Source organism: Amphibalanus amphitrite, unplaced genomic scaffold, assembly GCF_019059575.1.
Source record: "Amphibalanus amphitrite isolate SeventyFive unplaced genomic scaffold, NRLGWU_Aamphi_draft 001244F_arrow, whole genome shotgun sequence".
NCBI lineage: Eukaryota > Metazoa > Arthropoda > Thecostraca > Balanomorpha > Balanidae > Amphibalanus > Amphibalanus amphitrite.
This window is the reverse complement of record NW_024882737.1, coordinates 4,703-28,804: the sequence shown is the minus strand read 5'-3', so window position 1 is coordinate 28,804 and position 24,102 is coordinate 4,703. Positions and strand designations below refer to the sequence as shown.

Below are 24,102 nucleotides of genomic sequence, written 5' to 3'. Positions count from 1 at the left end.
GTGGCACCCACGCGTCCCCATCCAGCTGCATAAAGTTTGCACATCATATTTGTTGTCTGCATTGTCAAGAATATTGCCAGGACAGCTGCATCACGACAGAATTATGTGTCAGTATTCTGGTACTGAATGTGCTGCTACAGACGTGGGCCTTTATACAGCCCAGTAAATTCAGTCTACATTGAAGGCTCAGGGGGTATTATCGGTCATATACTGCGACACAGAATGAGAACTGAGCCAGTCGGACAAATCTGCAGAGCTGTTTGATCGATTTTAGAGGTCTAAGGTTACAGTAACATTTCCTAAACGGTTGGGTGGTCCGGTTCGTTTATTCCAATAACAAATAATAAAAGTCAACGTTAATAGAAAAAAATGTGATAAAACGTAAGCTATATCTCTACTTTAAACTTGGAATTAGAATAGAGATTGAAGCGGAAAATACCTCTTCAACGTTTATTTCAAAGCATTCTCACCATAAATATACCGCTTAGTATCACCCACCACAGCACTATATTATACCTAGCTCATTTATTTTTCCAAGCATGCAACGGGACGCTAGGCACTGGTAACTTGTGACGAACTGTCATTGATTGCAGCATACAACGTACTTTCTGGTGTCGGAATCCAAAGTGTGTCTCTTCAATTGCGTGGAAGTAGCAGCAAACACATTTCACAAATCCTAGATTTCAGTACAGTTCAGCCCCCAAGCCTGTTTTCTGGGTACCTATTTATCAAGTTGACCAATCGGATTTGGGCTTGACTCATGCAGATACCTCAGCTCGAAGCTCAGACGGCGCAAATTCTTAAACCATTTCTCGTTCCAGACAACTGATCAACGTGCTTTTTAAAAGGCTTTTGTTCCAGAACATCTTAGCTGCACAAAGAACTTTTGATAGTTTGCTATCACTTACATCCCCTCACTGTGATGTGAGTGACTGTACTCAGTTATTTTTCTTGAACTGTTAAGACTACTTCACCGACGGAAAAGTCTGTCAAAGTAATAAAGTGGTGTTTTGGCTTCAAAGCATGCAAGTTATTTGTCCGTGGGCCTAGTTTACATCAATGGTTGCATTATTTTTGTGAGTTGTTTGAACGTCGTCAACTGCCGTCAGTTAGAAAACGCTTTGTTTAATGTCATAACAATACAGGTATTCATACACTAAAAAAATCCAAACTTAAAAAGGAGGTGTTTTGGAAGTGTTTTGAAGGGAAGTCTGGAAAACTGCGCTATCACGTTAGATTTAAATACATCTATTATAATTCTTGATCAAAGTTGCACAGTCACACCGACTACCATAGGTAAGCATCTCACCTGAACGCCATCGAGTTCCGTCTTCAGGAAAGTCACCATTCCGGTGCGGGAGGACTCCATAGCAGTCATCAGATGGCCTCCGCTGCCGCTGACTCAGTCGCAGGAGGCGCCGGTCAGTTGACCACTGCAGAAGTCGCCGAGTCTCCCACAACCAAAGGTCGCTCAGGTGCGTGCAGACACGCGAGTCGGCGGATATTTCCGTCGTAGTCGTAAATGTTTTTGCCCTGTTACGACGGCTAACGACATCCGTTGTTTAGTGTCACAGTGTCCCCCAAACAGATAGAACGCTCACCGCACAGCGAATACATCCAGTGAATCTGCGGCGCCGTCGGCCATTCGCCAATGTTTGCTAATGTGACGCCGTGGTGACGATCGCACCGCGTCACGTCTTTCCGCCATCGCCACCGTCACATCTCCGTTACGCCATCACGATCGTCAAAACGCGCTCGCTCGACATCGATGAAGTCTCGCCAAACCGCGGACAACACATGTCCTTCGTCCCAGTCATGCCTATAGGTCACTCTGGTCCTCCCTAGCGTCCACTTTCTTAGAGATTGCCTTCTCAGGATCGGCCTGGATGGTAACACCACCCCAGCAACAGGCTACCTCCATCGCCGACACAAAACACCAACTATCCATCAGTTTCTTGCAGCACCAGGCGGGCACTCGCAGAGTCCAATCGCTCCTGTTCTCTTTTCGAAAACATTTCCTTACGGTAGCGGACGCTGTCGGATGTGGCGCTGTGCGGTATCTCTGGTAGTGGCGTCATTTGCGGAGGCGGTTGCGGTGGCGATGGTCGCGATGGGGTAGACGGTCGGCTACGCCAGCCAGCTCCAGGCTATCAGCTGCAGGAGGGTGACGAGCAGGGCACCCAGTCGACCCGGCTGGCTGGGGCAGCTGCTCGTCTGCATGGCGGCGGGCTTCTCACCTGCGGGTCAGGGGGTTCAGGTCAGACAGCGGGTCTTTTTTATCGTGTATTCATTCAATCAGACGAGTCCCACACAGGGAACACACAGCTGACACATCAGCGAACAGTTCCCTGTCCTCACGACGCACAATGGAGGATAGAGGCGGGCAAAAAAAACTGTCCCGGTGACACTTGAACGCTTGAACGCAGTCCCAGTTTTCATGACACGTGGAGTAAACACGAAAAACAAGAACAGAAAAGCAAAATCTTTTTGCCGTTCAGACAGCGGGTCAGACGAGGTGGACAGGTCAAACGGTGGGTCACGGAAGGGACAGGTCAGAGGGGCTGCCACCTGCGGCCAGGGGCGCGTAAAGGTCGTGAATAAGATACTGGACCCATGCTCGGTGCAGGATAGCGTGGGCTTTGATGAGATTTAGAATGGCACGTGCATCATCTTTAAAATATCATAAGAAAATGAGCTGAGCAATAAAAGTGAGCAAGCATTGAGCAAGCATTGAGTTCCAACTTCCAAGAGCCTAAATATTACCAAGGACACAAATGGCAGCTGCCCATGCATGCATACACGTATAGCGACGTAGGTATACGTATTCCAGCGTTCTCATGACACAGATAATGCACGAGGAGCCGGCCGTATGTCATCTTGGCGAGACACTGTGACGCAATATTACTGAGTGCCAGGCGTCTGGCCACTCAGACAAAACGCACTCGTAACCTTGGTTATGTAAGGCATGACCGTATAAATTATGCAACTGTCCCAGCAAAAAACTGGCACTGTGTTACACACCACATTTACATTGCATTGCCCCGCGTATGAGGCGAAAAGGCTCTCTCCATCAGTAATGCACTCACATAAGAGGTCCCACTGACCACAGACCCACGCCGCTGATCACTATTTATTCGGCAGTGAAAAAAAAACTGATGATTTTGGCTTCTTTTTCTGTGGTGTATGAGCAATGTCATATTCAAAAGTCGGGGATATTAATTCACAGGAAGAATAGTTTCAATAAAAACGCATCATAATAAGAATAATTATATTTTCAGATAGGTGTGCTCAAATATTGTGCAGTGTATAGACGTCTATACGTGCAGGGTACACAGACACGTCTATATTTTTTGTACCGGAAGCTTAGAACCTTGCTTTTCAAGCTCAGATGACATGGATGTGAGGCACCATTCCTCCTCAGGATTCATAAATCCTTCTGCGTAGCATCCTGCAGAGTAGGGCTTAGCCATGCATCGCCACACTAACTCTTACAACGTCAGAAAGGGATCAGCAGGTTGTGGCGACGCCAGCTCGATGATAATTATGCGTCTGGTGTTTGACATGCCCCTGAGTGTATGGTCACTTATACCACTCAAACGTCTAGCACATCAGCACGAGGTTCGTTATGACAGCACACGTCATCGCCGGTTCTGGACACCATCCAACAGTGCAGCTGCATTTAATGTGGTAAATCGCTCGCTGGTGTTCTATTGAAAATGTGATTTCTTTATAAAATATAATGTTGGTCGAAGCCCAAAACCCAATGCACTTATCTACTCCGCTAGTAGGGGTACACTTTTATAACAAAACAAAACAAAATATATAAAGCAACAGGCATTGGTGCCCTATCTTTAGCAAATTGTGCAAAAACAGTGTTTGGTTTAGTGTTATTTCGATCTACAATGACGCTGGACAGTGGACAGTATGTACATACACACGTCGGTGCGATGTCGCACCAAATGATGTTTGCTCACACAGGAATAGGTACAAGTTTGCGCACAATGCGGTGTGGCTGAAAATACTTCTTCGCATACAAGTCATTGAGACAGTGATCGAAAATGTAATTAACATCGACGGAGAACTGTCAACTTCATATAGCGTGGGTAATTTTCCAGCCAAAGTGTTTTGAATAGTAGCAAAGGGAAGCAGTAAAAATGAGTCTCACAACAAGTTTTATTGCCGATAAGTTTTAGCCTCAACACAACTTCGAGCGGAACTCGATGGCGAAGTAAAGTGAAATAACATCCAGTTGGCCACAACTCCAACGGGCTGCTTCATCGCCGAGCCGGCACGCCCGCTGGGACGGGAATTAGATCCGGCCAAACTAGGCGGCGATACGATGGTCCAAAATAGCACGCACTGCGGTAGGGACCAAAGTCACTACCACATGAACACAGCTTCGGGCACCGATAGCACGCCAACAACACGACATTTGTGATCTCGGCCAGAGCCAGTGCTGGGGTTGTTACAGTGTTCCCGAGATGGCCTACAATATCACATGGATTACACTGGGGTCGAAACGGCGCCGCTCAGGCGAGTGATAATGGTTATACTCTAGCCTGGCTCATAAGTCGGCCTGATGAACAGCGGTGCGGCTCCTTGGCACCAGCCGCCGGGGCAGTGGGGTCACAGTCCGGCAGGACGCTGTTCGTGGGACCATCTGCGGACCAATGGTCAGTGAATGGTTCCATCTGCGGACCAACGGTCAGTGAATGGTCCCGCCACGGCTGATGCCGCAGCAGAGGGTCGACAGAGCACGGAGGCGGGGCAGAGGCCGACGAATTGGCGCAGAGAGCCGAGAAGAGTAGAGGGAACAACGGAACAGGGCGCCGGAATGCATGTTTAGCCTGCCCACGGCCATCGGTCATCGGGCACAATCGCTCGTCAATCTTGGCTGCCTGTTTTTGTCGAGCATGAGCGTCAGAGTGCGGCGACAAAGCGGCGCTATTGACCACACTCGGACCTCACGATGCGATACAATTAGCCTCCGGGCACGCTCACGTCAGAGGTCCCGCATAAAGGAGACGGAAAGTGATGACCGCTCCCTTATAGACGCTGCACAGAAGTGTAGTTTTGCTTTTATTGTTTGACGATAAGTTATACATATAATGGCTGAATTTGTAACATGCCTGTGAACCGACCTAATCCTAGACGGAGGCCAATTCATATCAGATTATCCTGCAATATCATGACTTTGTTATTCCCACATACCACATGCTGAATATTGGCTTTATCGCATGCTTCTGAGATATTGATAGATTAGCCGGGATAATTCGGCTAACGAAATGCCATTATTGAATTTCATCCCTGTGGTCGCCGCCTCCAAAAATTCTATCTCAGCATCAGAAGACGACTTAAAAATGCCTTATTTCACTCCGCGCTGTTTTCTGGGATGTTTTTCTTTACATCCTATTCCTGTTATCTTGCTATTTCCCTAATGGCCTTCTTTCCTTCAACTGTTTTTATTGAAGCCGTTCAAGTTGACCATTATCGCAGGATCGAAGGAAGCCTTACTCCCTCACTTTGACCTGCCAATGTTACAATTATATGCGAGTATTCAATATTAGGCATTTATCTATAAGTCAGAAGATCTAGCTAGAATCCCGATTTATTCTGCTAGAATTTGAGACATGAGTTATAGAGGCTAAATTCAGGACGTATATGGTATTGTGCCCAAAATTAGATGATTGGGAGAACCCTGTCATCAGATCATTGTTCTAATATTAGAAACCAAATGCTTACATTCGAAGATCACATTGCTTTGTAGTTTGTACTATCATTTTTGTGCCTTTCGCAGATAGGTACTGAACTGCAATTAAGACAAAGCCAATCCTAATTTACATCTCGAAATCTCTCAAGCCGTCTTTCGAATACATCTGCCTTCAAACCTAAGCGAATTATGCAAACTAGCATGTGCTGGCACTCCACTGGCCTTCGTAATTCCACATTCGGCTAATTCTCTTTCCTACTCTGGCCGCTTCTCTTTGTGGAAAAGCAGTCGTTACTTTGGAAAGCTCTGGCGTCTCGCTTTATATTCTGCTATTTCGTTGTCATGAGAAGTCAGTGAATGCTCATTACCAGGGTGGTGTTTTAGGGTCATTTTGAGTCTGTTTATCAGGGCTGGATGGACTAGGAGACGTCACTGCACTCTACGAGCGCTATCTGGTGAAGGCACGACGACGGCGACGGCAACGACGACGGCGACGGCGGCGGGCGGCGCCGTCCTGACAGCGGCGGGCGGCGCCGTCCTGACAGCGGCGTGACAAATGCGTCCGCCGATCAACTCGACCCCCGATCAATGCCTGGCTTTGTGTCCGTCGGCACAGATCTGATTGCTCTTCCCTGCCGCCGCGCCGATGCCGTCGTCGCCGTCATTCTCGTCGCTGGCCCCACACCGTCGCCGGTCGTGGCGCCGCGGCCGTAATCGTGGCGCGGACGAGACAAATGACACGCAGTTTGGCGCAGCGGCGACGAGGCGGCTCTGCGGACGGCCGGAATGCGCCACATCAGTCGCCGGACTTGATATGGACACTGCTGGGTATGATGGGACATTCCGCTCAAGCGATGGACGTCCATTGAGACTGAGACAAATGGCAAGAGTTTGGCTCTATTTAACTCTGAGTGCATGCGCCAGATTTTCATTGCTTCTCAGAACTCAGCGATGTCACGCATGGCTTATCAATAAAAAGCAAATATATGACCAGTGGCGGATGGACCGTGAACGGAAATCCAATGTCTCAGGTCACCGTGCGACGGTGGGTGGGCCACTGCGGATGTAAGGTCATCCCCCACTGGTCCGCAGTATCCGGCTGAGGGCTGACAGCGCTGGTGACCGGCCAACGGACATATAAAGAACGAGCGAGGTCCGGCCAAACGACAGCGCGTCTCTCCATAACGTCTGCGGACTGCCACCGTACCCCCCCCCCCTAACTTTAGGGGGCGGTCTCCAGCGAGACGAAACGGCCCCTCCAGCTGCCACCGGCCGCCCAATGGGCCGGCAAAGTGTTGCGCGTCACACGGTCGAAAGCCACTCATGACTGGCTGATGTCGAGCCATTCGGCGCTGAGCGCTGTTCGTTCAGCGCCGCGCGAGAGCGGTGAGCGAAAGTCGCCGGCTTCATGGTCCAACGAGGGTGTAGTTACCCCGTCAGAAACCTGGTTATAGTACGGCTTATTCGAGTCGAGTGCCTTTGAGGCATCATAAGGTGGCGTTCAAAAGATGTTCCATAACTTCTTGGAACGTAGTACGATGCAGATATTACAGCGCAGCTGTAGGAAAATATCCTCTCCGAAAAAGGAGCGAAGGTTACGAGCACGCATAAAAGTAAAACCCGTCATCGTGGTTGAAAAGCGGTGTAATCGGGATCCTGAACTTATAGGCAGGGTTGTATACCAATCAAGTCGATTGAATTGATTGATTTGTTTCAACGCGTATTTTGAGTTGATTGGATTGAGTCGATTGACTTTTCGAGATGACTGGTTGACTGACTCGTTTGACTTTAGCGACTGGTTGACTGATTTGATTCCCGAAAATTAGAATGACTCGTATGATTGAGTCGATTGAATGGAAAGTTCAAATAAGTTTTAGTTGACGAAAAATAATGACACCAATTGATGACATCAAAGATCACAAAACTACACTGAAAACTGCTTGTCATCACAACTGCAATACATATGGGGTAGATGGCCAAATAAAGAACAGGGCCTAAACATGAACAGCCTACTTTGACTTTCAACTGCAATAACTCATAACTGCTCCAATCCTGGTGATAGAACCTGGCGATGCACCTACCTACCTTTCTGCACTCAGCAGGAAACTTTTTTTTTAAATCAGATGATAAAGTGCAAGACCCTATATACTAAAAGTGTGATTAATTAATAATTCACATCTCCACATCTCCTCAGAAACAACCCACTGAACTCTATAAATATCTGAACTGAAACCCCTACAAAAATAACTGAAACAAAAGCGCCGTTTTCGTCTCGCTAATTACGTTTACTTACCTAATTTGCTGCATTGTTTAATTTGCAGCAGAACGTTTGTTGATCCTTTTCTCCTGAGAGCCTAAACATAACATATTTAATATATTTCATTTTCCTTAAAATATTTTACCGAATATTATTAAGTGTTTTATTTCAAAGGAAATAATAATTAAAACGAAATTGGCGTTGTACAACCGATTTATTTTATGATGATCTACCATACTACATGATAATCAATGACGTCATCTTACCAAAAAACCAAAAGACGTAGGTAGAATAAGGATTTATAAAAGCTTAGCATACTTAATGGCAAAACGTTTTCTTTGTTTCGCAGAGTCGCAACGTGCCGTTTTCGCGTTTTAATTTTCCTTGTTCTTCTTCCTTTGTCCTTAACTTATCATGTGGTTCCAGAGTCTCTGTCCTCTCCATTTCCTTTTAAATATATTTTTAATCCTCATCCCTATCCCCCAGTCCTAAGTCCTAACAGTTTCAAATTGTATTGCAATAAAATGTTTTGAATTCTTCACATAGGTACCTAACATTGACATGCCACGTCCAGAGTCGTGGACCGCTAAATACTTCAAATCTCTTCCGTCCCAATCTGACAACAAAAGATTTTTCAGGCTGCCCGTCAGTCTCTGTCTAACCGAAACCGTCACATGCAGGTAAGATACTTAATTCTATTTCCCTAAGGTTAATATGTTATTGATGCATATTATCCATTAAAATAGACATGGTGTAGGGTAAATGGCCAAATCACGAACACTGCCAAAATCCGAGCAGCCAACTTTCAACTGCAATATCTGATATTTAGTGTAAATGGAGTTGGAATATGGCCAAAATTAAATTGACAACTTTTAGGTGAAAGGTGGTGATTTGGGTTAAGGGGCGAGTCAACTACTGGGTTATTTTGCACCCATTAAATGAAACTTCTGCTCCAATTCTACCCATTGAACCTCAATATCATGATCCACCTGTCCATCACTAGGTAGGGGAAGTTGGGGGAACGCCGAACACTTTTTTTCTGACGCCCGTAGCACGCAAGGTAGACAACATAAGCTATTCTTGTTGGCGTCATTTGAGAGGCCAGTCTTTTGTCTTTCAAACATACCAGGCGCATTTGATGAATTCGCATACCGTTAAGCGCACAAACTGAAAATATCAAAGAACTGACTTTTTCGGCGTTGCCCCGGACTGCGGGGAAAGCCGAAAACGGGATAAATGATCTACGAGGAATGCCGACATTGATGTTTTGCCAATTTATCTCAAACTTTATCCAAAATTCATCAAAGCTGACACGCGTTTTAAGAGCTTGAGGACGCTTGGTGCACACTGGAAGTTATAATTGTGTGATATAATAAGAAAATGCCAGGTAAATCATTCCTTATAGGTAACAGGCCGTTGTGCCGGCTGAAAGTGTAATTTGTTTGACTTAAAATACGCGTTGCTATTCTACAGCAGTAAAGTCCACGTAGCGTGCTTTAACGTGCGTAATTGCACGTTTTCGGCATTACCCCAGCCAGCCATACTTTCATTTGCAGGCCCATAACTTTTAAACGTGCTGTATAAATTTCAAATAGGCAGCACACTTATGCAAAGACATGCTGAAGATTACTTGACCGAATTGGCCAGACAAACGGTAGCATAATGAGTAAGAAATGCAGCTTCAAAGGCGCATGTAGTACAAGGGAAACGTACCTTGAAAACGCTTTTGGCGCCCTCACAGCCGAAGTATTCCAAATGACGACTCGTAACAAACATGCGATAATTGTAGTCACTTAAGCTTCAGAGCATCACTGAGACGTGGCATCCATGTCGTACGGTTTTAGAAATATCTCGAATTTCGGCTTTGCCCCAACTCCGGCATTGCCCCAACTTCCCCTATCCTTCCTTATTACATAGAAACTTTGAATGGCATGGCAAGTTATAATTTTAAATGACAATATTTTTTTGTTTTTTCTGTAGGTAGGTAGGTAGGTAGGTATAGGTACACGAGACTGCTATGGAGACTTTTCCAAGTTGGTGGGGCAAAAAACATAATGTATGTCTTGGTTTGAGTCGTTTGATTGAGTTGATTGATTCCTTTCATTGTCGCGTTTGAGTCGATTGAATCAATTCCCGAAAACTGCTCTGACTTGATTGATTTGATTGGTTTCCCAGATTTGTCGTGATTGAATTGATTGCTATTGATTGAGTCGTATACAACCCTGCTTATAGGCTCCATTGAATCAAAGCCACCAATCAACCCGGCCATGGCCGACTAAGTCCTAGGGTAATAGCCTTCATCCATTGAAATCTAAAGCGGCACATAGCGTAGGAGCCTCCATATCCACCACCACAGCCGCAGGAAATGACTTGGGAATTTAAGTAAAATGCAATGCAGTTGCACTATACAGAAATAAAGCAATGCCGATTCAACAACTTGGACACTTAATCAGGATGCTTCTGCAGTCTGGGAACATTCACGATGATGGGTTCGCAGAAACTTGACGCGAAAGTCCATTACGCCCGCATGCATCTAAAATGGGTACCTAACAACTACGCAGTGCGAACTGTGCAGCATGCACCTTACCGTTCGTTACCTACAAGCATCGCAGAAAAGTATTAAGAGTTTCAACATGACAGATCAAGTAGGCTTCCTTTTGTAGTAGCCCGCTGTGCTAGAACCATGACCGGCATTGAAACGCGTGCAGCCCGCGGCGCGCGTACTGACCTTGTATCAGGTGCAGCCCGTACTGACCTTGCGGCACGTGCAGCCCGTACTGACTTTGCGGCACGTGCAGCCCGTACTGACCTTGCAGCACGTGCAGCCATTGGGTTCGAATGGATCACGCGCAGCCCATAATGATCTCACAGCAAGTGCACGCCCGTATTGACCTTACAGCACTTGCAGGCTGCAGCCGTACGTACTGACCTACCGTACCTAACCAGCCGTACTTGTAGCAAGTGCAGCCCGTATTGACCTTGTACTTTGTAGCACGTGCAACCCGTACTGACCTTGCAGCACGTGTACGCGCAGCGACTGCTGTGAAGCTCCGGATGGCTGGCAGCTGTAGCGACCCGAGTCGGACGGCCTCGCCCGCTGGATGAGCAGGTAGCTGGCGGTGACGGCCCCTTTGATGGTGACTACAGAGACGCCGCCGCGGCTGGAGTCGTAACTGATCACCTGCGGTCAGAGGGAGCGAGGTCAGGGGTCACGGTCAGACGAGATAGAAGGTGGACGTCAGCCAGGTCAAAGGTCGAGACAGGCAGTGTAGGTCTGTCGGGTCAGGGACCAAAGGTCAAAGGTCGAAATAGACGGTGGAGTTCCGTCAGGTCAAAGGTCAGAAGTCAGTTAACCTTCGCCCTGGCAGGGGGGGTCGATGCGACCCCCCTAAGGTTTTTCGAAGATAGCGTAAAAACGGCGGCGCGCAGCGCCGCCAAATTTTGCATAGCCTATGGGGCAACCTTTTTACATATGACCTTAAAATTTCAGGTCCGGGTGACCTTGGGTCAGGTCTCCAGGTCAGAAAAACCGGTACAAGGTCATGGTCAAATTTAAATTTTCTTTTTGCACCTGTCCAACTCACAGTTTTGGACTGATTTCCTTCAAACTTTCAGGATGTGCTAAGTTCACAGAGTTGTATAACATATAGTTCGTTTTTTCAGGTCACTGACCTGAGGTCAGTTAGAAGTCATTACGACGTAATGTTAAGCCTATGGGAAAATACAAAATTCGGAAAATATTGGAGATATCCGCTTCGTTCTATCACTTTTGTGCTTTGAAACCACAGTACTTAACAGCAGGTCACTTGGCGCTTTTTTGTTTGGTGTACTTATCCATGGGTCAGGTCAAATGAGGTCAACTGAGGTCAAATGACGTTTTTGCCAATAACTTGGCACATAATGACGCTAGAGCTTAAAAATGGTGTCATTGTGTTCCTGGTGATCAGCCGAATCGAATGATATGCAATATGATGCAATCTGTTTAAATTGAACTTAATTAATCAATTAAAGTTTACTAAAAAATGAAGAAAAACTTTAAGTACACTTAAGCAAGTTAAGGAGTATATCATTCGACGCGCCTTGACGTGCTGAGTTCACTGGTGCTTTTCTTTTTGCTCTATCTTAATTAGATTAAAAGTTATAAGCGAAAAACTTTTGACCTGTTTTTAGCGACATTTTTACATTTATACCCCTCCAAAACCCCCCTAAATATTGGCCTAGAGCAACCAAATTTGCAGAGAGTCGAGAACTCTAAGGGGCCCACCTACCTACCAAATTTGGTGTTTCTAGGTGCCATAGGAGCCAATCGCGAGGGGGGTGGCATCGACCCCCCTCTGCCAGGCCGTGTGTTATGAAAAATGGCCTGCCAGGGCGAGGGTTTAGAGTAGACAGACAGACAGACAGACTTAAGAGTTAAGTCTGTCAGATAAGTGAAAAGGATTTATTCTCACTAGGAACATAATTCCTTACGTGATTGCAAGCGTGATGTGAATTAGAGGTGGCAAAACGTGGACCCGAGGACCCGGTCCAAAGAACCAGTCTGGACCCATATGGGTCCAGACCGGTTCCTAGAAATTTTATGACGGGTCCAACCGGATCCTACCATAAACATACACCTGGCACACTACACATTATTTGCAAAATATGAAGTGAATGAAGTGAATTTTTCTTTGCACACAGTAGCTCATGAGTATTCCCAGAGGGAAATAGGCTGTTTTACATGATGCAACTAATGACACCTACAAGTAGTTTGTATCAATTGACTTTTGGGGGAACGGGTCCAAATGGTTCCGATTCCAACTAAGACCGGGTCCGACTGGTTCCAGAAATGTCCAGCCGGGTCTGGTTCGAGTCTGGTTCCCAAAATTTTCATCTTTTGCCACCTCTAATGTGAATCGAAGCAGAGGCTGCCGTTTACAATACACTCAGTCAAAAGTCCAGACTAAAACACTCAACTAGAGATATCATATGTGCCAGAGGCTACTTTGTTGCTAATGAATAATCTAAAACCCTTATATTTACTTAAGTTAGTTTTATGAACATAATGTACGCGCACATGCATTTCTCTCTCCATTACATTCATGCATATTCACTTGGACTAGTAATTTGCATCAGCTTTCAGCCCTGCACTTTATTTGGAATAAATATTATCTTCACGCATTGCATCAGCAGTTAGGAATGAAGCATGTGCGACTCAGCAATGAATAATCGCTGAATCTCCGAATAATGAGGCTAGCTGTTGCATTTGCTTTACTTTGGTCAGAGGGAAGGAGTGAGGTCATCCGAGGCAGAGGATAGGGGAAGAGGTCACCAGAGATAAAGGATAGAGTCGAGAGGTCTCGAGGCAGAGGGCAGGGGTCAGCCAGGCCAAAGCTGAAGACAGACACCACTGTATCACATCAGGGGTCAGGACAAAGGTCAATCGGCCAGAGCGGGAGGTTGCGTGCCGCTGGCCGACCGGCTGCGGCCGCACAGGTAGCGTGCAATTACCCGAGTTACCCGTGCCACCCGTGACCTCTGTCAGCACAAAGGTCACGCCGTCCGGGCCACGCCACCATTAGCTCGTCCCGTGTCGATTAGGTGTCATAATCGGAGTATTGCGAGCAGTCGTTTCCGCGTCAGAAAGGACAGGAAGGGAAGGTGACGGATATCTGCTCAGAGAGAGGCTTACGTAAGAAGCGAAGAACCGACTTGGAAGGCTTCGACATCGAATGCTCTTTGCACGTGTCATGTGGGCGAATCCAAGGCTATATAAGCGCGAATCAACTAGCGAGTCGGAACGTTTAGAGCATATTCACCATATAATATACCTGCACTAAGCGAAAGTTTAATAAGATGGTTTCATATGCTGCTGTTCGTTGTCATCTGGCACAGCTGCTGGCCTGTGAGAGGGGTCGTTGGCCCAGCCATGAGCCGGTGGGATGGCGGAACAGCTGCGCCAAAATGTCCTGGAGACAGAGGGAATCTCCAAACCGTTCCGTCACTCCGACTATTTCTCGTCGAAACTGCACCCGGCTACACAAAGTTTAAACATTCAGTTTATGGCGCTGTATAACTTTCCATATCTGCTCGCAACCCAGTACAGTTCGTAGTCCGTGTATTTCATTACAAACTATATTTGAAGCTTCATTTATGATTAATTGTTTTAGAAACATATTTAATATAGCATCAGGTTTCATGTCTTTTGTGCGCCTACATACCACGCATTCAGCAAAAAGATCTTATCAGTCATACATCAAAACGTTCCCATGTGATCAAAAGTTCCGTGCATACTGCATTATTATATCGAAAATTTAATATACATACATGTCTTTCTGGGACTGAAAAGGTTGAATAAACCCCGCCGAAATATTCTAACAGCAATGCACGTTTCTGATTCAAAACATAAATAGTACTTTTGTTTTGTATAGGTGCACACCTCGGCAACTTTGGTAAAACGATCAAAAGTTTTCACTAGCACTTCAAAGTGTCAAAAAAGGGTACAAAGATTGTGAGCATTAGAACATGAAGAACGGGATAAGCATAAAAACGATGTGAATGCACAGCTGAGCAGCTAGTGATATCTAGGCAGGGTAGAGCCGTGTCTCGGACGGCACGCGCTGAATGATTCATGGCCACATCCATGCACGTCCGACACGGATGTCGCTGAGATGGAGGAACGACTCGGTCCGGAAACACACTGCCGATGGGCGGTGGCATTATGGAGAGTGGCGCGGGTCTGGGGATCGGGTGGCAGGCAGACAGCGAGCGATACCGGTCCTGCTGATTGAAAGGGTTAGAAAGGGTGCCCGGGAGGGTGAGGGTGTGAATGGCGAGGGTTTTTTGTTAAGTCCAGAAATCTGCTATAAAAATCTAAATATAATCACAAGTCATAAATTAGTCATTGATAATGGCGAGCTTTGCCTTTAAAATACTTCCCTGAGTAATACTCTTAGGCTGAGTAATACTCTTAATACTCTTAGACGCATTGTTTGAGTGCAAATATGATACATCACATGTAGTATGATACTTGTATTGTAATGCATTTGCATTATGATCCCACAATCCTCCTGAGAAGTATGTAGGTGCAAATATTGAAAAATCAGTCATATTTTATGTAGCACTTCCACCTTTTCCTCTAGGTCAGAAATAAAGCATCGCGAACTGGTCCTTTTTTACCCCAAAATCTCTACATATGATATTGCAAGAAAATCAAGAACAAAATTCCAAGTTCTTTGTAGAACACTTGTCAAGCAGGGTGCATAATGAACATATATCATTCACAAATTAATCCACAGGACTCGGAACTCGACGGAACAGGACTCGGTGAGTACCGAGCAATGAAATGCATTTGTGCGCCAACGTTCCCTCGGCCGCATTCCGTCGCTGACATGTCATGGGCAGCATTCATTCCGGCCTGCCGGACCCATTAAGTGCTCCTTACGCCACGACGATTCCGACAGAAATCCAGCACGAACGGCCAGGTCCGACAAACGCAGCCGTTCCTTGAAAGCTGCCGCGTGACAGGTGCACTTTGCGGTGCTCGGAAGTCGCCCGCTACCGGAGCGCGTCGGCCCGTGTTAGGGTGCTGTGTGTTGTGGCAGGTATGTCGGGTCAGGTCGCCACAGGGTGTTTCGACGGGTAGTGGTGCATTGTTAGTGTGGTTCCGGGTTACTTATAAGTACTCGTAGGAAGTACTTATACGTAGGATTTCGGATTACTTATGGGTATAGGTCGTGACGGGGAATGTCCTCAATTATTATTTATTTCCATATGTCCATATTTATGTCCATTATTTATGTCATTATGACCATATAATTATTATTATCATTATTTATGTCCACAATTATTAATTATGCCCTCAAGAGAAGTCAGGTCAAGAGAGGTAAGGACATTTTAGGCCATTTAAGGCCATTTAAGGTCATGGCAGGTCAAGTTAGGTCAGATCAGTTTCTTAGTCCCCTCCCCCCGCCCCCGGCGAAGCTACGTGCCGCCAATCTCCCCCCCACACCAGCTTTCAGCCACTCCTGGTGGACGGCCGGTGGCGGGGAATTGCCAACACACTCGCGCATACCAACGCGGGAGGGTATAATTGGACGGTACAGAGGAGCCGGGTGGCGACAGTGTGTGACTGGTGGGACAGAGCAAACAGACGTGCTGGTCCTGGTATGTCGCCAGAATGCGTCAATGACAGCAGATTGATCCATGCGTGGGAGTCAGGGTGGAAGCGGAAATAGTATAATGTCAATAGGTGGGTTGATTCGATCGTCGAACAAATTTATTTAGAAGGCAGTTGCTTTGGCAGAAAAAGACGAAATATAAAAATATGATTAGTAGTAAAGAGACACCAACAAACTGTCTCTCATGCAACGTGTTTCATTTGTGGTTCAACTGCTCCATTGAGGCTGGATATAATTTGTTTGATATATAACAGCATAGGGGTTTCAGTAACAAATGACATTCATTACATTCTTATTTTTACATATCGTATAACAATCTCGTGGAGATTCATATTCATGAAAATATAGTTTAAAACAGACAAATGCTGCGTCGTCAGAAGGAGTAATGTCATGGAGAGCGTTTTGGTCAGACTCGCGGCTGTCAACGGCGACATATCTCATTTCTCTGCGAGATGACCAGAACAGCCCTCAGCACTATTCAGACGGCGCAAACGACACGTATTTGTCAACGGAAACGTACTCAGCAGTTTGCAGAGCGAGCCACTATTCCATGTGGTTGGAGAAGTTTTTAAAATTCATTTAGATTGGACACAGACTTCTCTATATATAGGGAAGGCTGTGGATTGGGGTATGCATACGATATGCGTTGCGTTGCGAAACTGCGGCGTTCACTATTGTCGCCAGCATATTTGGAAATTAGCAACATGAGAAATGCATGTTGCATACAGTTGCAGTAGGCCTATTAACCTTACATTAAAGGCTAATGCATTCGAATATTAAGCAAGACATTCCCTTGTAATTGTCTTAGCTGCATTAACGTCTCTCCGTACCATTGCGTGGAATTGTCTATAAACAAGATCATCGTTTGATGAAGCACTCATTCTCCGCTCAGTTGCTGGGCCCAGAGGCCATCAATTTCACCGCTTTCATTTGTGTTTGAGCCATAAAAGATTGTGTGCGAGTTGCATGATGAATGGCTCACCAAATTGTAATCCGATGTACTACAAATGACTGTAAAGAGCGGGTGAACGAAAATCCAGCCATGATGTTCTGACGTGCTAAAAGCCATTACCAGTTTGACGCGTGAACCAGCCTAGCTAGAACCCCTGAAAATTGGATCAATATACGACATTCTTCAGAGCATTTGCAAGAATTGTATTTACTAGTCCTTTAATCAAAAAGAACAGATACCGACCGACCTTTGTAATCCTTGTCGATTATGTAGCGTGTAAACTTGCTTACATAAATCTGGGACTATAGGTATTGATCTGAAAAGTCCACAGCGTCCAGGCGTACAGATATGAGCAGGAGACTGACTTATGCACATTGCACATTCAGTGGCGCGGGAACTTCTTCCAGACTGGGGGGGGGGGGGGGGAACTGAACCATAATAGAGATCAACTTAGGGTACCCCCAAATTTAGTTTTCTCACCGGTTTTAGGCCACTTATTTTTCAGACCTTGGCCTTTTCAACGAAATAAAAGCGAAAATATTTGCAAAAAGTGAGGTATTCCGTCTCAGCTGAGTGAAGAAACTACCGGAATTAAAAAACAACCTGGAATTAATCTGGTTTTAATCTGGTTCAACCTGGTTTTAATCTGCCAAATGAGTTGCCGAGACAGTGAAAGAGGTGGATTTTTCACTTACATGCTTTCTTCCGTTATATTGTGACCCACGACCCCGAATTTGGGGAGGACAAGCTGCCCAACGGTTCCTGGCCTCATGAAAAATTGTGGGGCACCGCCCCCACGGCCGCAGAGTTGTGGGGGCAAGCTTCCCCCACTGCCCCCTCCCCCGGTTCCCGCGCCTATGTATGAATCTATGAAACTATGTTGGTAGATTTCCGATTTCGATTCCTTCAGCTGGGGGGGGGGGGGGGGAAGCTCAAATACATTACGAGCCCCCCAGCCGAAAAGCTGGAGGGGCTCAGCCCCCGCTAGCCCCCCCCCCCCGGTTCCCGCACCACTGTAGCACACTGCACTGATCTTACTGCAGCAAATGTTGTTTGAAGTAGGGTCATTATCTGTTGCATTGAAGTTCGTTTGGACTTCAACTTGCATTCTTTTGTTTCGCCTTCTTTTTGTTTATATTATTTTTGTTATAAGGAGCATGCCACTTTAAATATGTTTAAGTGATCCCTATACCAAAAAAGCTTACCTTGATCAACATTCAACACTGAATGCTGTTTAGTGTTTACGTAGCTATCGGAAAGCTACAAAATAACTGCATGAACTTCTGAGTTTGCATCGATGTCAAAAGATGTCCATTAAATTCCTCCAGTCAGTATGCGTATGCGAAATTTGCATGCTTAGTTGTGATAACTATCTTAGTGCATATTTTGCATTTGATTTATTGAGTGTATTTAAATTCACATGCTATATGCCTATGTATATGTAGACCTGAATGGGCGACATGGTGACCATCTTATAACGTTCACACATTTTTATGTTCCCCAATCGTCAATAAATTTAAAGCCCCCACACCACTATCAGTAGTCGCAGTGTTTACCAGTCCACGCGCAGTGTGCGTGCGCAGGGGACGGCGACCTGGCATGTTTTGGTAGAGTGAAAGTACTGCCAATTCATGAAAACTACCCCTATGACCTTGAGAAGTCGGGATTTCCAGACCCGAGTCATCAACCGGCCACCACCCTCCCTCGCTGGCCAGGGGCTGCTTTCACCCCAGGTGGGTCTCAGGAATGTGTTCCGACCCGTCTTTATTGAGTTGTGTGCGTGTAGGGTAGGGGAGGGGCGCCGGGCTCGCGCTGGCCCCGCGCAGGGACTGTTACAGAGTCGGGTCTCAGGCCGGCTGTGTACGATTGCAGCCACGCAGGACGGTGCGGTGCTGTCGCCAACATATCATCGCTCAGCTCAGCACTAAAATATTCATAATTCCCGACCGACATTAGGACCGCCGTGCGTGGGTGGAGGCCGATGAATGCGGCCACTGCGGCCAAAGGTGGCGATCTATGGCACCAATACCAGATTGGCAACATGCACCTCCCAGCGGGCCACACCTGGCCGCGGTCAGGCGACATTTACCGTGGACGGAAATGGGGTAGATCGTATATAAAGTTTGACAATAGAGAGGAGCAATGTTTTTTTTTTACCAAAAATGCCTTTGCTTCACAAGAAGACAAAGTCGATATGAAGGCGTTAAGTGTTGCTGTAAATATAATCATTTCATAGCCAGGAAAGCATCAACCTTTAGTGTAAACAGCGACTAATTTAAGTGGGCGATGGGCGGCTCCTTTTTCATGAATTTAATAGACGTTTTTCCATTATTAATATTAATTTTGCGGGAACTTTACATGAACTATCTATATCTTTACTAAGCAAAATTTTCTTCCTATAAATGATCAGACATTTGCCTTCTATAAGACAGTTTGGCAATAAGGTTAGTCCCATTGTCATTTTGGTGAAACACTCAGCCCGTTTTTCGCTTATGCAGAATAGAGCGCAGACAGCGCTCATCGCATTCTGAAGATACACCCCGGAGACCTCAAGTTCATGCAACAGCTAGATAGCTTCCTGTCTCAGAAATAAGGCATTCTTGGGACTGGACTGGCATATTTCACCCTAAGTACCCATGTGATCACTAAACCATTGATTCACCGGTACCATTTTCGGCTGAGTAACAAATGCCGGGACCTCCCATCGTCGATTTTCCTGTCGAAGTTATTCATGGTTCATATCACAAAGGACCCCTTTTAGCTTTTACGCGGCAATGTTTTTGGAATCACTCCATTTTATAAATGCTCTTTTCTTTCCGATGCCAGGCATGACTCATGTTCTTGACATTTATAATGAAAGTAAAAGCATCTTGCCACCAGTGCTGATCTTCTAGTAACCAATAACCCACAGCATATTGAAAGTTTCATCACCTGGGACAGCATTAGTGACCACTTAGTTTTTTTTAGTTACAATAAAAAACGTTCAAGTAGAGCAAAAGTGAAACAAAACATCAAGTTTTCACTTTTCAGTCACGCCGATATAAAAATGAATGCCTATTTTCGATTGTTCAAACATGTAGGCATACGTTTTCCGAAATAATTTCAATTAGTTGAGTGTCGTCCTTTGTGTTCTTTCAGCAAACGTTACTGCTCCGCAGGTCAAAAGTGCGCGTCTGACCTGGTCGTTGTGTTTCCAGAAGATGAACGGAGGCGGCTCCGGCGACCGGCGCACCACGCAGGTCAGGTTAATGGTGCTCTCAGTGTCAATGAAGAGCTCCGGTCCGCCCAGGATCTCCGTCACTGGCTCTGCAGGGGGGGGGGGGCAGACGGGTCAGAGGAGACGGCCGGCTTTGACGAGGGTAGACGACCGCAGGCGCGGTTTGATGAGTTAAGTGAAGGTCAGACATGAGGGCAGGAGACAGACAGAGAGACAGAAAGACTGACAGGCAGACAGGCACACCGACAGGCTGACAGACCGGCAAAGGGAATGATACATGAGCTCCGAAATACCTACATATGTCAGCGCGAGATCCTGGCGAGGCGCTCAGAATATCAAACAATAAGATCAGCCATAGGCGTATAGCGAGGCATACAAATTACACATAGGCCTTTGGAACAGCCTCGCGTGCCCGAGCTGCTTTGAGATAGAAAAAGTGGTTTATGAATGCGTAGTTACGCATGGTTCATGTCTCATGATGAGCATTCATCAAGTAAATTAGATCTGACACTCACATAACACCCTGAGGTTGGGAAAGCTATGGACTCCCACTCTGTTTAAACAATTACTTATTTTATCACGCAACAATTGTGAATAGATTCACCCAATCACCTGGCATGCTGTGCCGAACGCTTTGGTCATATTTCGTTCAATCGGCATATGCTGTACTACTGTCATCTGTGGCTGAAACCAAAACTTGCCAGACGCTTCAAAGATGGCTGCTAGCTCTATTGCTGTCATGTGGTCGTTGTCCATTGTCCAACCGACCATACAGTAAGACGAATGATGCAAACTATGTATAAGCCTTTCCTTGTCGTCAGAAGCGTCAATATGGAAGCAGATCGTTCAAAGAACCTAGAGCTAAATGAAGCATATCTGTCATGGTAAGATACCACAGATGCAGCTTTTCCTGAAAGCCGCTTCACTAATAGCAATATTGGGCGAAAGCTATGCAGTGCTCGGACTCTGGCTGTCTGCACAGTTCGAGCCACATTACTGGTATGCTACTAACTGGTATCAGATATGTAAGCAAAAAATCCGAACTAGGGAAATTTATTTCGGGCACTGACTGCAAATTCGTTTCTAACGCTCATATATTCTGCTAATGTGTCTGTAATGGGCAAATTGTTTCTTTATTTAACTATTCATTAGTTTCATGTAACAGAAAGGGCGCGCTTTCATAATAATACCAATTCACTCGCCAATCCATTTATTGCCGCGTAGCATTTCCAGTAATTTTCTTCGCCTGCACCAGCGAGCTTGATGAATTACCACAACACTTGCATACCTTCTGTCACGCTCAATGTAACTAATCCGAACACACGAGCGCCGGAACGTAATATATGGCCGATTCAGTGTCATATTGTAGCGTAGCGACCATTTCGACGCCTTCCTGACATTCAACTACCATGTCCGGTCGCGTGACACATCGAGCCTGCGGGCGGCCCACGAGTGCCGACAATCGGAGTGGGCCGTGCGATACGCACCGGACTGCACCAACTCCTAACAAAAACAGGTCGCTGGCCAGCCCACCCCAGGGAACGCCTGTCTGTCACAAGGGACGGCCAATAAAACCGGCCTGCAATATGCCAAACGTGTTTGCCGACCGTCCTTCGCAAACACCGGCCGGCATCTGGCCGGCGTCTCGGCGTCGTGCGGTCGTCATGGCAACGTCAGCCCGAGCACGAGTGGACAGACAAATGAATTCGGAAATCATTTCGCCATTTAAAATCGTTTGGTGCGAGTGGGACGCGGACCGGTTCCCAGCGCCGTCCGGCATCACGTCTTCCATTTGTTCCATGCGTCGCCGGCGCACGCGGCACCGCCAGCCGACAAATGACGTCTTATCACGGTTCGGCCAGCTTTCTGGCGAATTGCTTGTTCGGCTGGCCGACATGCAGCTAGGTAAACGTCGCGACGAGGTAATACCATCAGGCAAATAGTGTGTCACGCTTGAAAACCCCGGCATTACAGCCAGTCACGGGAATTGGTCCCGCTCAAAAGTGAACTGACAAGTGTGCGAGTTTCCATAAATGCAGTGACTGCGCCACTTTTCTGGTGATTGTGAAACAAAGATGAGCTGAAGGTAAATGTAACCATAGCGAGACTATTCTAGACTATACGACTACAGGCTGAAGCCTTTCCAAATCTTAAAGTTCAGACGTGTTTTGGTTCGATATTCGAGAAAAAGATGCCAAAAAAAAATAATCCTTAAATCAATAGAACTGGAGAGTGGAGAGCTTAAGTGCTTCATCCTGTGATAGATGGGTAGGTACTCGTGTGTAATTTACATTTATTCTTCCACAGCATCCTCTGACAAAAGCGCCCTGTGACTGAAACATTAAGAGGGAAAGAGAAAAGAGAGAAAGAAACAGGGAGAGAGATAAAGCGGAGGAGACAGAGACAGAGGATGGCAAGAGAGAAGGAGAGAGAGAGAGAGGGAAAGAGAAAGAGAGAGAGAGAGGGTGGAAGAGAGAGAGAGAAAGAGAGAGAGAGAGAGAGAGAAGAGAGAGAGAGAGAGAGAGAGAGAGGAGAGAGAGAGAGAGAGAGAGAGAGAGAGAGAGAGAGAGAGAGAGAGAGAGAGAGAGAGAGAGAGAGAGAGAGAGAGAGAGAGAGAGAGAGAGAGAGATAGAGAGAGAGATGACAATTTCTCGAGATTAAAAAACGATTTTGAAAGGATGTCATCAATCCTTGTGCTACTGTTAGCAATAAAGATAAGGCAAGATTTCTATCTCAATCGATGACCGACCACTGTGGGCCAAGCCTGCATACACATCAAATATCACTTCAGCAGTCAAGCATGCACTAAATTTGGAAAAATCGCATTGTTTGGGTATGACCATATAATCAAACGTTACAAAAATTACCTCTCAAGGTTGATACCTGAAACTTTAAGTTTGCTAGTAATAATGTACCTTTATTGGATGATATGATTTAATGAAGCAAGCGCAAAATTGATTAGGCGTGAGCATCAAGTATCCCAAATAAGAGCTTAGCTAACCGGTAACCAGTTACCAAATTTGTCCAGAGTCCATATGATATTCAATTTACCTACACCCGTTCCACAGAGACTCCAGAAATCTGTCAAAGCTAGTCATTTCTACACAACACTGGGACAAACGTCCACAAGTGTTGTTTTTTCCTCTATTCCTCCATTAGTGCAGTAACTGGACGGGTTCCGGCCCCGAGGGCGCGCCGGCGCGCTCCTGGCGCGCCCTGCTGCCCGACTGGCGCCATTTCCGATCAGACACTTCCGCCGGAAGTGGCGCCGCCGCCGGCGGATTCCGAAATTAGCCAATCACGCAGCGGCGCAGCAGGCGACCGGCCCTGCGTGGCTAGAGGGGGCAGCTCGATGCATTAGCACACAAAGACCGAAAATCAGTTAGTTGGTGATATAGCTTGGGATGAAGAAATGCACAAAGTACATAGTTATCGAAAGAAAGTGGGTCAGAGTGGTTGGAGATTGATAAGTGTTTTTGTTGACCCGTGCATACTACACGTTTATGCCTTAATTTTCTTGTGTAATGAAACCATTTCCTGAAACAGTTAAGGGACACCAGATTTTTAGTCGGTGCCTAAACGTAACGACTCGTAGCGTTAACATTTTGCATCGATTCTTTATGCATATAAGTCAAGCTCAAAACGGTCCTGTTTCTCACTAGATGCAAATAATCACAAAATCACTGCGATCAAATCCAGTAGAAATTGATCACTTCGCATTCACCATATTCACCGAAGAAAAGTGATCAGTTATAAAGGACTAAATTAAAGAATTTAGCCAAATTAACACACAATAGCCGTTTTCAC

The 24,102-nt window shown here is 46.1% G+C and overlaps 1 protein-coding gene across 1 annotated transcript in view; it reads right to left on the bottom strand.

Moving 5' to 3' along the window:
• Positions 1 to 20,384, bottom strand: part of LOC122371438 — a gene marked incomplete at its 5' end in the record, with an annotated part of 36,075 nt that extends 15,691 nt beyond the window's left edge. The window contains 3 exons of the mRNA XM_043347777.1: positions 1,310 to 2,237; positions 10,980 to 11,148; positions 20,257 to 20,384. Of these exons, the coding sequence (XP_043203712.1) occupies positions 2,128 to 2,237; positions 10,980 to 11,148; positions 20,257 to 20,384 (407 nt within the window). The remainder of the gene's footprint in view (positions 1 to 1,309; positions 2,238 to 10,979; positions 11,149 to 20,256) is intronic.
• Between the last annotated feature and the right edge of the window lie 3,718 nt (positions 20,385 to 24,102).